Source organism: Hydra vulgaris, chromosome 14 (genome assembly GCF_038396675.1).
Source record: "Hydra vulgaris chromosome 14, alternate assembly HydraT2T_AEP".
Lineage (NCBI taxonomy): Eukaryota > Metazoa > Cnidaria > Hydrozoa > Anthoathecata > Hydridae > Hydra > Hydra vulgaris.
The window spans coordinates 18,631,831-18,644,509 of record NC_088933.1 but is presented as its reverse complement, the minus strand read 5'-3'; the positions used below and the strand labels follow the sequence as shown (position 1 = coordinate 18,644,509).

At 29.5% G+C, this 12,679-nt stretch overlaps 1 protein-coding gene across 1 annotated transcript in view; it reads left to right on the top strand.

The window, feature by feature from the left end:
* The window catches only part of LOC100215100 (inhibitor of growth protein 3), a 49,840-nt gene extending 40,018 nt beyond the window's left edge, over positions 1-9,822 (top strand). Inside the window, exons 9-11 of the mRNA XM_065818458.1 lie at positions 6,848-6,968; positions 9,401-9,439; positions 9,517-9,822. Coding sequence (XP_065674530.1) covers positions 6,848-6,968; positions 9,401-9,439; positions 9,517-9,627 — 271 coding nt within the window. The 3' untranslated portion in view covers positions 9,628-9,822. The remainder of the gene's footprint in view (positions 1-6,847; positions 6,969-9,400; positions 9,440-9,516) is intronic.
* Positions 9,823-12,679: the final 2,857 nt, after the last annotated feature.

Genomic DNA, 12,679 nt, shown 5'->3' with positions numbered 1-12,679 from the left:
AATTGTCGATAGTGTTATTAACAAAGTCAAGTCTCATTAATTAATACTTAATAAGATAGCTTTTGGTCCAGACAATATTCCTGTCACAGTCAAGCAAAAGTGTTCACAATAATTTTTTCTCTCTAAAATATTTAATTTGTGCTTAACTTTTTTCTTTTTCTTCTTAAGTTCTTGTTTTCCTACCTGCTGGATAATGTTTTCCTACCTACTGGATAAAGTTTTCCTACCTGCTGGATAATGTTTTCCTACCTGCTATCCAGCAGGTAGGAAAACATTATCCAGCAGCAATGGCATTTGTGATTTTATTTTTTTTAAATTCTGGAGTTCGCTTTGACCCACATAACTACATTACATTATGCATACTGCAAATGTTGTTATGTTGTTGTTAGTATTGATGAATGACAACATTCTTAATGAGTTCTTTACTTTACCTCTTATTGGATTGTCATTTACCACTGACCTCTCAAGGAAACCATGTATACAATCTATTGCAAAATTAGTATCTGCTGAGGTTGACTCTCTTTATTGTGCTGGTAAAACAAGATGACAGTTTTCACAAAAATTGTGAAAACTGTTATCAGAAGTTTTGTTTGATAAATTTTCAAAATAAAGTAAAATTTTTTGTAAAAAAAAGTTTATAAAAAGAGATTTAGTTTATTAAGAGTCTTACTTTCATTTTTATACCCAGCTCTCTTACAGCCAGCTTATTGTAATTTTTTACAGCCAGATTACAGTCTAGTCATTTTTAAGTTAAAATTAACCAAACATATTTTATAAATGTTCTTACTAAAAGTCATAGATCAACAAAAATTTAAACAAATTTTAATTCAGGGTTTGAGACTAAAGCTTAAAATTTTGAAAATTAGTTTTTTAAAACTAATTACTTAATTTAAATGTACATTCTACTAATAAAGACCTATCTATGTCAGCTATCTCTAATTAGAATTCAGAACACTTTTATTTAAAATATTGCAATACATTTGCACTTTATACTAAAAGCATAGAAAAACTCTCAAAACCCCTTCTATGTTACTACTCAATTTTATGTCAATGTTTAATACTCCTATATAATATATGGTAACATGTATATATGGTATATGGTAACATGTATATACTATATATGGTAACATGTAACCCAATACAATCTGCTTCATGTCCTGCTGCCTTGTAGGACACACCTTTTTAGACAAAGGCTAGGAGATGCCAAGTCCGATTTAAAACACCCCCTGCCTTGGGGCTCTTGGTTGAGTAAAGGCTAGAGATGGTGTCTCGATAAAAATACTCATCTTGGGCAGATGTTAAATGCACCCGGCTACTGTCTTGTAGAAGGCCTCCTAGGCAAAGACTTAAGGGGTAAACAGATTCTATCTGTTGACCAGCCTCGCACCCCTTCTTCATCTATTAGGCTGGCACAGATGTATTTTTAATACATTGTTTCCAGTTTAGGATGTTGAATGTTGGATCTTCTTGACTCAATGCATGGGTTTTGCTTGTGTCTCTGTTTTTATGACTAGACAACTCATTCTATTGTCTCCTAATGAGGGTACAGCTCTAAAGCTCAGTTTTATGGTTCTGAGGCCGGCTGGTAGTCAGGTTTCCCGAACACTGTGGTAGCTCTCAGAGAGGCTGATTCCATCAACAGCTGAAAAATATCAAAGTATTAACAGTGCCACGTTGCGCATGGATGGTGTCCCTGTTTGTACTTTTGGTGTGCATTGCGGAGGCCACATTTGGAGCCCTTTGTTACGGCTTCGAGTTTGTTAGTAGTAATGAGGCATTTGCTTGGGCTATTAAACGGTGTTCTGAGTACTATCTATGCTTTGAGTCAAGTTCTTCAATCTAATTTAAAAATGAATAAAGTACCAAAAACTATAAAACACAAAAAACCATCATCACCAAGTTCTCTAAACCTATCATTCACTAATATTCGTGGTCTTCGAAGTAACTTTTCTTCTGTTGAATCTTATCTCTTGCAAAGTTCACCAGACCTACTTGCTCTTTGAGTTCGGCTGTCTCATCTTGTGATCTTAGTGTTGATGGTTATCTTCCTCCAATTTGTAAAGACTCCAATAGTCACATGCTTGGCCTGGGCATTTACATTCGTAAGAATTCACCCATTTGTCGTGAAACTAGGTTTGAATCCACAGACTATTCTTTCATGTGCTTTCGTTTAGCACCACTTCACTCTATTGCTTTTCTCTTTGTTCTATATCGCTCTCCTTTATCTCAAGACTGCACTCTTTTTGACGTTATTTCTGATCATATTGACCAAGCCCTCTCTCTCTTTATCCATTAGCTAATATAGTTGTTGTAAGTGACTTTAATGCTCACCACTCTGAATGGCTTGGCTCTAGTGTCAGTGACTCTGCAGGCATTAAAGCCCACAACTTTTGCCTTTCTCAATCCCTAACCCAAATAGTCAACTTTCCAACTCGCTTTCCTGACAACCCGAATCATCTACCTTCTCTACTCAACTTATGTCTTGTTTCTGATCCTAGTCAGTGCTCAGTTTCTCCACATTCACCCTTAGGTTCTTCTGATCACAGTTTGATCTCTCTAAAACTAATATCTCATACTTCTTCATCACCTGAATCCCCCTATTATCGAACCTCTTACAACTACAGCAAAGCTGACTGGGATTCTTTCCGTGATTTTCTTCGTGATGGCCCTTAGGTAGAAATCTTTCGTCTTCCTGTCAACAAATGTGCTTCTTACATAACTTCGTGGATTCAGGCTGGCATGGAATCTTTTATTCCCTCTCGAAGATTCCAGGTCAAGCTTCACTCTCCTCCATGGTTTTCCTCACACTGTGCTGCTGCAATTGCCAATCGAAACTGTTACTTCCGTATTTATCAGCAAAACCATTCTCCAGAAAACAGACGTCTGTTTATTACTGCAAGAAACAATTGTAAAAAGGTTTTGTCTAACGCCAAAACCCGCTAATCTCAGGTCATGAAATCTCGTATCTCATCTCAAAAATTAGACTCTCGTGACTTCTGGAAAATCTTTAATAATATCAATAATAAGGGCAAATCTATAGTTCCACCTCTCTTGTATGGTTCAGACTTTGTCACCTCACCTAAAGACAAAGCCGAATTGTTTGCTAAAAACTTTTCATCAATATCATCTCTTGATTCCACTAGTTACATTCTACCTGATTTGTCAACAAACAGGTTGATCCATTGCCTGACATTCATATCACTCCAGCATCTGTATCTAAAGTGATTTCCTGCCTATACTCTTCTACAGCTTGTGGCCCGGACAACATACCTGTTATTGTCTTGCAGAAGTGTTCTCTGGAGCTGTCGTCTATACTCTCAAAACTATTTAACAAGTGTTCTTATCAGAGTCTTGTTTTCCAGCCTGCTGGAAAGCGGTATCTGCTATCCCTATCTTCAAAAATTCTGGAGAGTGATCTGATTTGTCTAACTACCGTCCCATAAGTCCTATAATAAGCAAGGTTTTTGAATCTTTAATTAACAAACAATTTCTCATCTTGAATCTAATAACTTACTTTCTGATCATCAATATGGATTTCGATCTTCTCGTTCTACAGCTGATTTGCTAATAGTAATAACTGACAGGTTTTATCTTGCATTAGATGAAGGTGGAGAGATTAAGGCCATCGCTCTTGACATTTCAAAAGTTTTTGATAAAATTTGGCATGCTGGTCTTCTCCATAAGCTTTCTTCTTATGGTGTATCCGGCAACATTTTTAAGATCATTGAATCCTTCTATTCCAATCGTAGCATAAAAGTTATCCTCGCTGGACAACACTTTTCTTCTTATTCTGTAACTTCAGGGGTTCCTCAAGGTTCTATCCTTGGCCCTATACGCTTTTTAATTTACATTAACGATCTTCCAGATATTCTCACATCTAAGATGGCATTGTTTGCTGATGATACTACCATTTATTCTTGTCGTGATAAGAAACCAACACCCTCTGATTGCTTGGAGGGGGCATTTGAGCTTGAAAAGGATCTCGCTTCTGCTACAGCATGGGGCTCACAGTGGCTGGTGAACTATAATTCAGATAAAACTCAATTTTTTTCAGCTAATCGTTATCAGAATAATTTAGATCTTCCTATATTTATGAACGGTGATGTACTCGATGAGTCACCTACTCTTCATCTTCTAGGATTAACTCTTACTTCCAATCTTTCTTGGAAACCATATATCAAATCAGTTGCAAAATTAGCATCTGCTAAGGTTGCATCTCTTTATCGAGCTCGTCACTTTCTTACTTCGGATTCTATTCTCTATCTCTATAAATCTCAAATCCGGCCTTGTATGGAATACTGTTGCCATATCTGGGGCGCATCTTCTAATGATGCCCTTTCTCTTTTAGACAAGTTGCAAAAACACATTGTAAACATAGTTGGACCTGCTCTTGCAGCCAACCTCCAACCATTATCACATCGTCGTAATGTTGCTTCTCTTTCTCTTTTCTACAAATACTATAATGGGCACTGCTCTAAAGAGCTAGCGTCTCTTGTGCCATCTACTAAAATTCATTCTCGTGCTACTCATCATTCAATTAAGTGTCATTCTCCTTCTGTGACTGTTCCTAAGTGCTCCAAAAACGCTTATTCGTCTAGTTTTTTTCCTCGAACATCAGTTCTTTGGAATTTGCTTCCTTCATCTTGCTTTCCTGATTCATATAATTTGCAATCTTTTAAGTTGTCCATCAATCGTTATCTTGCTCTACAATCTTCATCTTTTCTTTTTCAGTAACTTCCAACTTTAATTAGTGGCTGCTTGCAGCCTTGTTGAAAGCGAAGATATTTAAAAAAAAAAAAAAATATTAGTAAATTCCTTGTGTATTCTCAAAGGATTAAGTAAGCTGTTAAAGTCTACACACACACAAACACAAACACGCAAACAGACAGAGGCTTTGCTGGTAGCAAATAAATGCAAGAGCAGAGAAAAGTCTAAAACAGACTCTGCTTGTTGCACTCAGTTCCATTTCTTTTCGCTTTACTTTGCTGTATTCTACTATGCTTTTGTTCTCATTTGTTTTTTTAAATTAATGTTTGATTTGTTTTGTTGAGGTTAGTTTTCATTCCAGAAATAGTCAAATCGGGATTTCTTCCATTTCAAGGTCTAATTGATTAAACTACTACTAATTAAGATTCTAGCAATATAATTAGTTAAATCAACTAACAAATATATAAATAAAAAATATATAATTAGTTAAATATAATTATAGTTAAATATAATTAGTTAAATATAATTAGTTAAATCAACTAACAAATATATAAATAAAAAATTTGATTTCTTTTGAAATAATTTAAAAAATATTTTGCCAAGCGCATATATATAAATATATATATATATATATATATATATATATATATATATATATATATATATATATATATATATATATATATATGTATATATATACATACATATATATGTACATATATATACATATATATATATAATATATATACATATATATATACATACATGTATATATATACATATATATATACACATATATATCTGTATATATATACATATATATATATATATATATGTATATATACATATATATATATATATATATATATATACATATATATATATATATATATATATACATATATATATATATATATATATATATATATATATATATATATATATATATATATATATATATATATATATATATACATACATTCAGATTATGATTGTTACATTTAAAGGATTTCTTCACAGAACTTACTCAATCTGTAGTAAACCTCCTTTGCAAAACAAAATGTTTTGAAAATGAGGACAAAAAATTTTTTAAACTGACATGTTTATTGCAAACAGGTACGATAAAAAGAAATTGAGGAATATTACACACCAATTTTATCAAAAAAGACACAAATAAAACACAATTCTATCAGAGTGCAATAATTTTCCTATAGTATCTTTGCCATGGGTACCAGACCCAAACTTACAAAAACTTTCACAAAAAATCAGGATACAGAGCAATATTTAAATTAAACCCAAATATATAAGATCTTTATTAACATCTAAAAACAAACCAAAACTATCTAGTATGAGCCAGCCTGTTACCTATATAATAAAATGCAACTGTTCCAAAGTTTACATAAGTTAAACAAAAATGCGGGTAAAGACATAGATGCATCAACATCAGAGGAGCATTGACAAAAGAAAACCTAATCAATCTGCAATAGCATTTCATAAAACCTTTAGCAAAGAAGTTATTATTTGGGAAAAAGCAAGAACATTAAATATAGAAAATAAAAAATGTGTGTGTGTATACATGAATGATTTAAAATGTGTTACAAAAAAAGTGTTTAATATTCTTAAAAGAACAAAGCAATAATAAACATACATAAAGTAAAATAAAGACTGAAAATAGTTTGAAAATAAATTTAAAAAATTGTTTTGTAGAATTACTAGACTGCCTACACAAACTGTCTAGATATTTCTAATAATTCTACAGAACAATCTATCATTGAAATTTTTTGAGTAGATATTTTTAACTTTTTTTTGGTTAGATATTTTTAACTTTTTTGGTTAAACATTTTTAACTTTTTTGGAGCAGAAAGTTTTAATTTTTTTTTTTTTTGGCATTTTTAAATTAAATAAAGATTTTAACTTTTTTTGTTATAAAAATTCCAAAGTTTTATTTTAAAAAAGTATTAAATATAAAAATTTATAATTAGTAAGTAAAATTTGGAATAAAAAATATATTAATCAAATATAAATTTGGAATTTTATAATAAATTTTACAATATTACATATTGTCAAAAAAATTACATTTCAATAAAATATTGAAAAATATGTAGCTTATAAAATGGTTTTTGTTGAAATTTTATTTAAGAGGTCAGAAAAGTATTACTTCATCCCAGCCAACCTCAACACAATCAGAAACAAAGCATGCTGGCCCTTCACTAGATTGGGTACCTGATCCGAATGAGCCTACATATTGCTTATGTAATCAGGTATTGATATTATTTTTTTTGTTTTTGTTTTTGTTTTGGTATTTATATTATATATTTGAAAATAGTAAACAATGAACAGTTACAGCTAATAAATGCAGTTTTGCTGAATAATGAGTTGTTAAATGCAGTTTTGTTAAGTCACATAAGATTGTGTTTTTGTAACAAGAGATAATAACTTGTAGTTGGAAAGCTAGAGCATTTACTTCATGTGAGTTATTTTTACAGAAAAATGTTTATTCAACTTACATCCACCAAGTAAGGTGTAATTGTCTTATAACAGGTTATCAAGTAATCATGACTTATCATTCAGCAAAGTTGCATGCTCTAACTGTTCCTTTGTATTCAAAAAACTTTTGTTATCTAGTGTTTTCTTTTGAGCATGAATGCCTTATCTTTATGTTTTTCTGACTGATGCAACTTACAGATTTTTCTTCTGGCTTGTAAAATCTGAAAAACTATTCAAAAAACTCATTTACTTAATGAAAAATATAATAAAATATAAAAATAATTTATAGTTTACCAAGTTTTTGTAAAGAAAAATAATCTTCAAATATTCATTAAATTACTTCTTTTATCAAACCTATTGGTTGCCTAAACCTCAAACCTATTGGTTGGATTCTCTATCTTGATGTTCTTTTAAAATCTTTAACAAATAAAGTTTGTTTATAGCTTTCTAAATATAGTTGTCCAAGTCATCAACTTAACTTTTTAATTGTCCAAATCATCAACTTAACTTGCATCTACAGATGGTTTTTAATGAGTCAATATATTACAACTTTATTGCAACGCAATGCAATAAATTGAAACACACAATTATTATTGCTTTATATTTTAAAGCGTTTTTTAGTTTTTACAGAAAAATAAAAAAATAAAAATATTTTTGTTGTTATTATAGGTCTCTATCATACTTAAGTTGTTTCTGCCCCAACCCAACCTGAATCATGAGTTGTTTTTCCTTTTATTAATTCTAGTATATTCTCTTAAGTGATCAGCGATATTTTATTTTTTATTTAGTGATTTAGTTTTTTCATTTTTTATTTATTTTTACTTTTTATTAAATTAAGATATAATTTATGTTTAATGATATTTTTAATTGTTATTTAAAAAATACTTTGAACTATCATATTTTAAAATATGATCAAACATTAAAAAATTTTTACAATTACTATGAGATATTTCTTTTTAAAAAAGTATATTTCTTTGAAAATATATTTCTAGATAATATTTATGCAATATTTGTGCATAGTGTGTAAATATTTATACATGGTGAAATATATGATACAAAATTTTAATTTGGTTTTTAGTTTATAAAATGGAGATTAGGCAATGAAGATCATCATCACTAAATTGTTTCGATCTAGCATTTACAAATACTTGTGGTATTTAAAAATTTTTTAATCTGTTGATTCTCATCTCTTGCAAAATTTACCAGAAATCCTTGTTTTTTGCGAGACTAATTTAATTTGGCTGTACCTATTTTGAATTTTAAGTTGTTTTTTTTTAATACATGTTTAGTGTTCAGGAATCCACACATGTGTGGTTCGGAAGGATTACCATGATGTCATTTTCTTAATTTAATATGACATTAAAAGTTGATAGACTATAACTGTCATGTTTGGCCTTGGCATATTCTTACATATCAATTTACTTATTCATCTTAACACACTCCATCTTAACCAGTAGAAAAAAACACAAGGTACCACAAATCGGTTCAATTCCATCAGTGATAAATTATTTTTGATATTGTTAATTTCTACCCTTTGATAACTGAAAACTTCTTAACAGTACAATTAATTTTGCTGAGCAGCATTTAACTATGGATCCTAACCATAAAACATTGATGTATCACTTTTATATTGATAATATTGTTTCTTTCTAACCGCTTTATTAAAGTCATCCTCGAAGGCTCTTTTTCATTTCCAGAAACCTCTGGGGTCCCTCAAGGTTTTATCCTTGGTCCTGTTTTGTTTCTTATCTACATAAATGATCTTCCCGATAACATTTCATCTAAAGTAGTTCTTTTTGGTGATGCAAACTTTATACTCCTGTCTTGACAAAAAGTCTTCCTTTTTTCGATCGCTTTTAACAATTTTTCATAATCTCATAAAAGTTATCGATATCAATAGTTTATAATTTTCAGAATTACTTTCTGTAAAACATTTTGAAAAATTTTTTGCACATTTAAAGCTTCCTAGCTTATAATTATGCTTTTATCGGTTTCACAATTTTTTTAGTTGTTTTTTTTATGGCTGAAAATTTAGAAATAGAAGCAACTAAATAGAAATAAAGGTTTTAAAAAAGCTTTTTATTTATTTAATACAAAGTTTATTTTAAATTAAACAACAACTTGCATATAACATTTTTTGTATATTTAATTTATGTAAGATTATTAGTTGTTTAAACTGAAACGATTTATACTTTTTAACTTTCAGGTATCCTATGGTGAAATGGTTGGCTGCGACAATAGCGCTGTAAGTTTACAATACTTTTTTATAAAGTGTTTGATTGTTTTTATAGTTTCAATTTTTGTTTTTCTAATAATATTAAGTGCCCTGTTGAATGGTTTCACTATGGTTGTGTTGGATTAACGGACGCTCCAAAAGGAAAATGGTACTGTCCTGACTGCGCTGCGCAATTGAAAAAGAAACGCATTCGATAATTTGAATCCCAAAGCCCATGAAACGGTTGATATTCACGAACATGGTATGAAGTCAAAGAACGTGGAAGTCTATAAAACAGGTTGGATTGAATGAAGGTGAGAGTTAAAAACGGTATTTGAAGTCTGTATACAAAAAATTCTTATTTATTTCGAATGTAAATATAGATTAAAGCAATAGATATAATAGAAACTTTATTGTTGATTCTTTTAATTAAATCTTGTATTTTAAACTGGAAACAAAATAATTTATTTTATTTATTCAGTTTTTTTATTCTTCAGTTTTTTTATTCTTATTCTTCAGTTTTTTTATTATTTTTTAGTGATCTTAATTATCTGAATTCTAATTAACATTAAAATATTCTTAAATTTTTCACAAACATTCAGAAGTCGAATTCTGCTCTATTAATTATGGTAACTTGTGGAAAAAAGTTAAAATATTTGGGTATTGATTTTTGACGAACTATGCCGGTAAAGCCAAGTTTTGTAAAATGTTACAGAAATCCACTTACTGACACAATGTATCATCAGAAAGTTTTGACATTTTCCCGATTGTTCTTTTTAAAATTAAAAATTTTTTTTTCAGCCTTATCAGTTTTGGTTTTGTGGAGAATGTATCCAGCAATTTAAGCAAACCCTATTTGTTGCCTTGTTTTATAGGCATCCAATTAATGTAAAATATTTACTCACTTGTTTATGTCGAATTCTGGATTTATGAGAATGATGAGCACACGCAAAAATTCCAAATTTTTAATGCAAACGTTGTTTTTATATCCATATTTTTTGAGCGCTAAAATGTATTTTGAAAAAATTGTATTTTGAAATCAATTTATTATTTTCTTTAATATAAGGCAATTTTTTTCCATTTGACTAGTAAACCAGGGTTTACTAGTCTAATGAGAATTTTTTATAAAAAATTACGATGATCAAAGCCTCGAAACAATATTAAACAAAATTTGGGTTCCAAATGTAAAAGTTAAAAAAAAAAAAGTATATTAAACTACCTTATCAAACCCCCAATTCCAAGGGGAGAGTGTTTTTACACTACGAGATCATAACTTTTGAACGTTAAATTATTATTTCTCCGAATAAAAATGAAATAAATTAGTTTTAATTATTTTTTGGATTACAGTACAATCTATTTAATTTGAATTTTTATTTTTCCCCATAAAATTCGAATTATAGAGATTTTCGAATTATAGAAAGTTGATTTTAGAAATCAAACAAATAGTAATTCTTAGGCCTAAAAGCAATACATATTATGTGTTTTAAACCTTTAAATTTGAAAAAAAAGAGTCAGTAATTGTAGATTGTCTTTTATGCGCTAGTAAATTTATGTCAAAGACACGATTTATATCTTATCTTAAGAGCCTTTGTTAAATTATCTCAAAATTAGTTTGCTTTTTCTTAAATTAGTCTAACCATCCTTCCGAAGCTTGAAAATTTTTGATGCATAACTCTATCGCAAAATATAAAGCTTTTTATTTTACCAGCAAGCCACTAAAAGGTACATTATCAGCTCTCATTCCTTTGAACCATTTAAGTACAGCTTTGTTTACTAGGTAATACAAATTAACTTTCACCCGTTTAGTCAAATTTCCTTGACAAAAAGCGTCAAAGATCTTATCTTTATTCTTTTTCCAGGTTGAAAGAGTGTTTGGTGGAATATTAAAAATTTTCGAAACCTCTTTATTTGTTTTTCCTTTCTTCAATTCCATTAGAGTTTTTTATTTCCGCTTTAAATTGTTTTCTTTATGTCTCTTTGATGCCATGATTTTTCTTTTAAAGTAGAAGATAATTTACACTAATCGTTTTTCAAAAACTCGCAACACTCGAAATTTGAAAAAAGATTTTGACGGTTTAGCGAGCTTTTTGCACGTCAGAAATTAAAAAAGTTCGATTTACGGAGAGAAAAATCTATTCAAATTGTGGAGGTTTTCGAATTATAGAAATTCGAATTATAGAAAGTTAAACGCAAGAGTTTCTTAAGCGTGTTTCACGGTGACTTTGCATTCAATCGAATTATGGAGGTTTTCGAATTAAGAAGATTCGAATTAGAGAGATTGTACTGTATTTTTTCTTTAAATCCAATTCCCGTCCCCTTTACAAGTAATGGATTTTGGGGCCCTAATTTTAAAGTAATATTACTCCGAGATTATATTATTTCTAGATGTTACCTATTTTGAACATCAAAAAATTTTAAAATTAGTCAACGGTAGCTAGAGAATGGTTTAAACAACATTAATAAATGTTTATATGTACAAGGAGTTCACTCTGCTGGAAAAACAAAAAAATTGGATAAACTGGAAACGGCTGTTTTTAAAAACATACTGGAAAATGAGGTTTTTGAGCATCATTAAACCATTGATACTGATCTGTATATATATATATATATATATATATATATATATATATATATATATATATATATATATATATATATATATATATATATATATATATATATATACACACAAATCTACACTCTGAATCCATTGGTTTGCCAAAATTTTTGAAATTATAACGCGGATTACGAATATTGTTCAAGACTGTTAAATAGCCAGTAAATTCTATTTGTATTTCCACTAAGTAAATACAGATCAAAAAGTGGAAGGTTAAAGAATAATATAAGATGCAGTTGAAAGCTTGGATTTTTATTTTAAATCGAAATAAACGGCTTTGAAATTATAAGTTGAGAAACGGATACTTCTCGGTGTTCTGAGCTCACCGTAAGTTTAAAAATCTTGCATTTCTTTTCTATTGTTACTTAAAGGGCATCTCTTATATCATATAGCGAAGTTTTTCTGAGAAAATTCTGAGAACCATATATACATAGTTTTAAAAAAATTTGGTTTTTCTCAAAGTTGGTTTCTCAAAAATGGTGCTGCAATTATAATATACAAGTATTATAAAATGTTTTGTTTCGAAACAGCGAGAATTTTTACAAGATTGGAATAAGATTCAGTCATATTTTTAGTTAGCAAATAATAAACAATTTATCTACGCCTCCGTCTTTGTATTTTTACATATTCTTTCCTAAAACCTAAACCTTTTT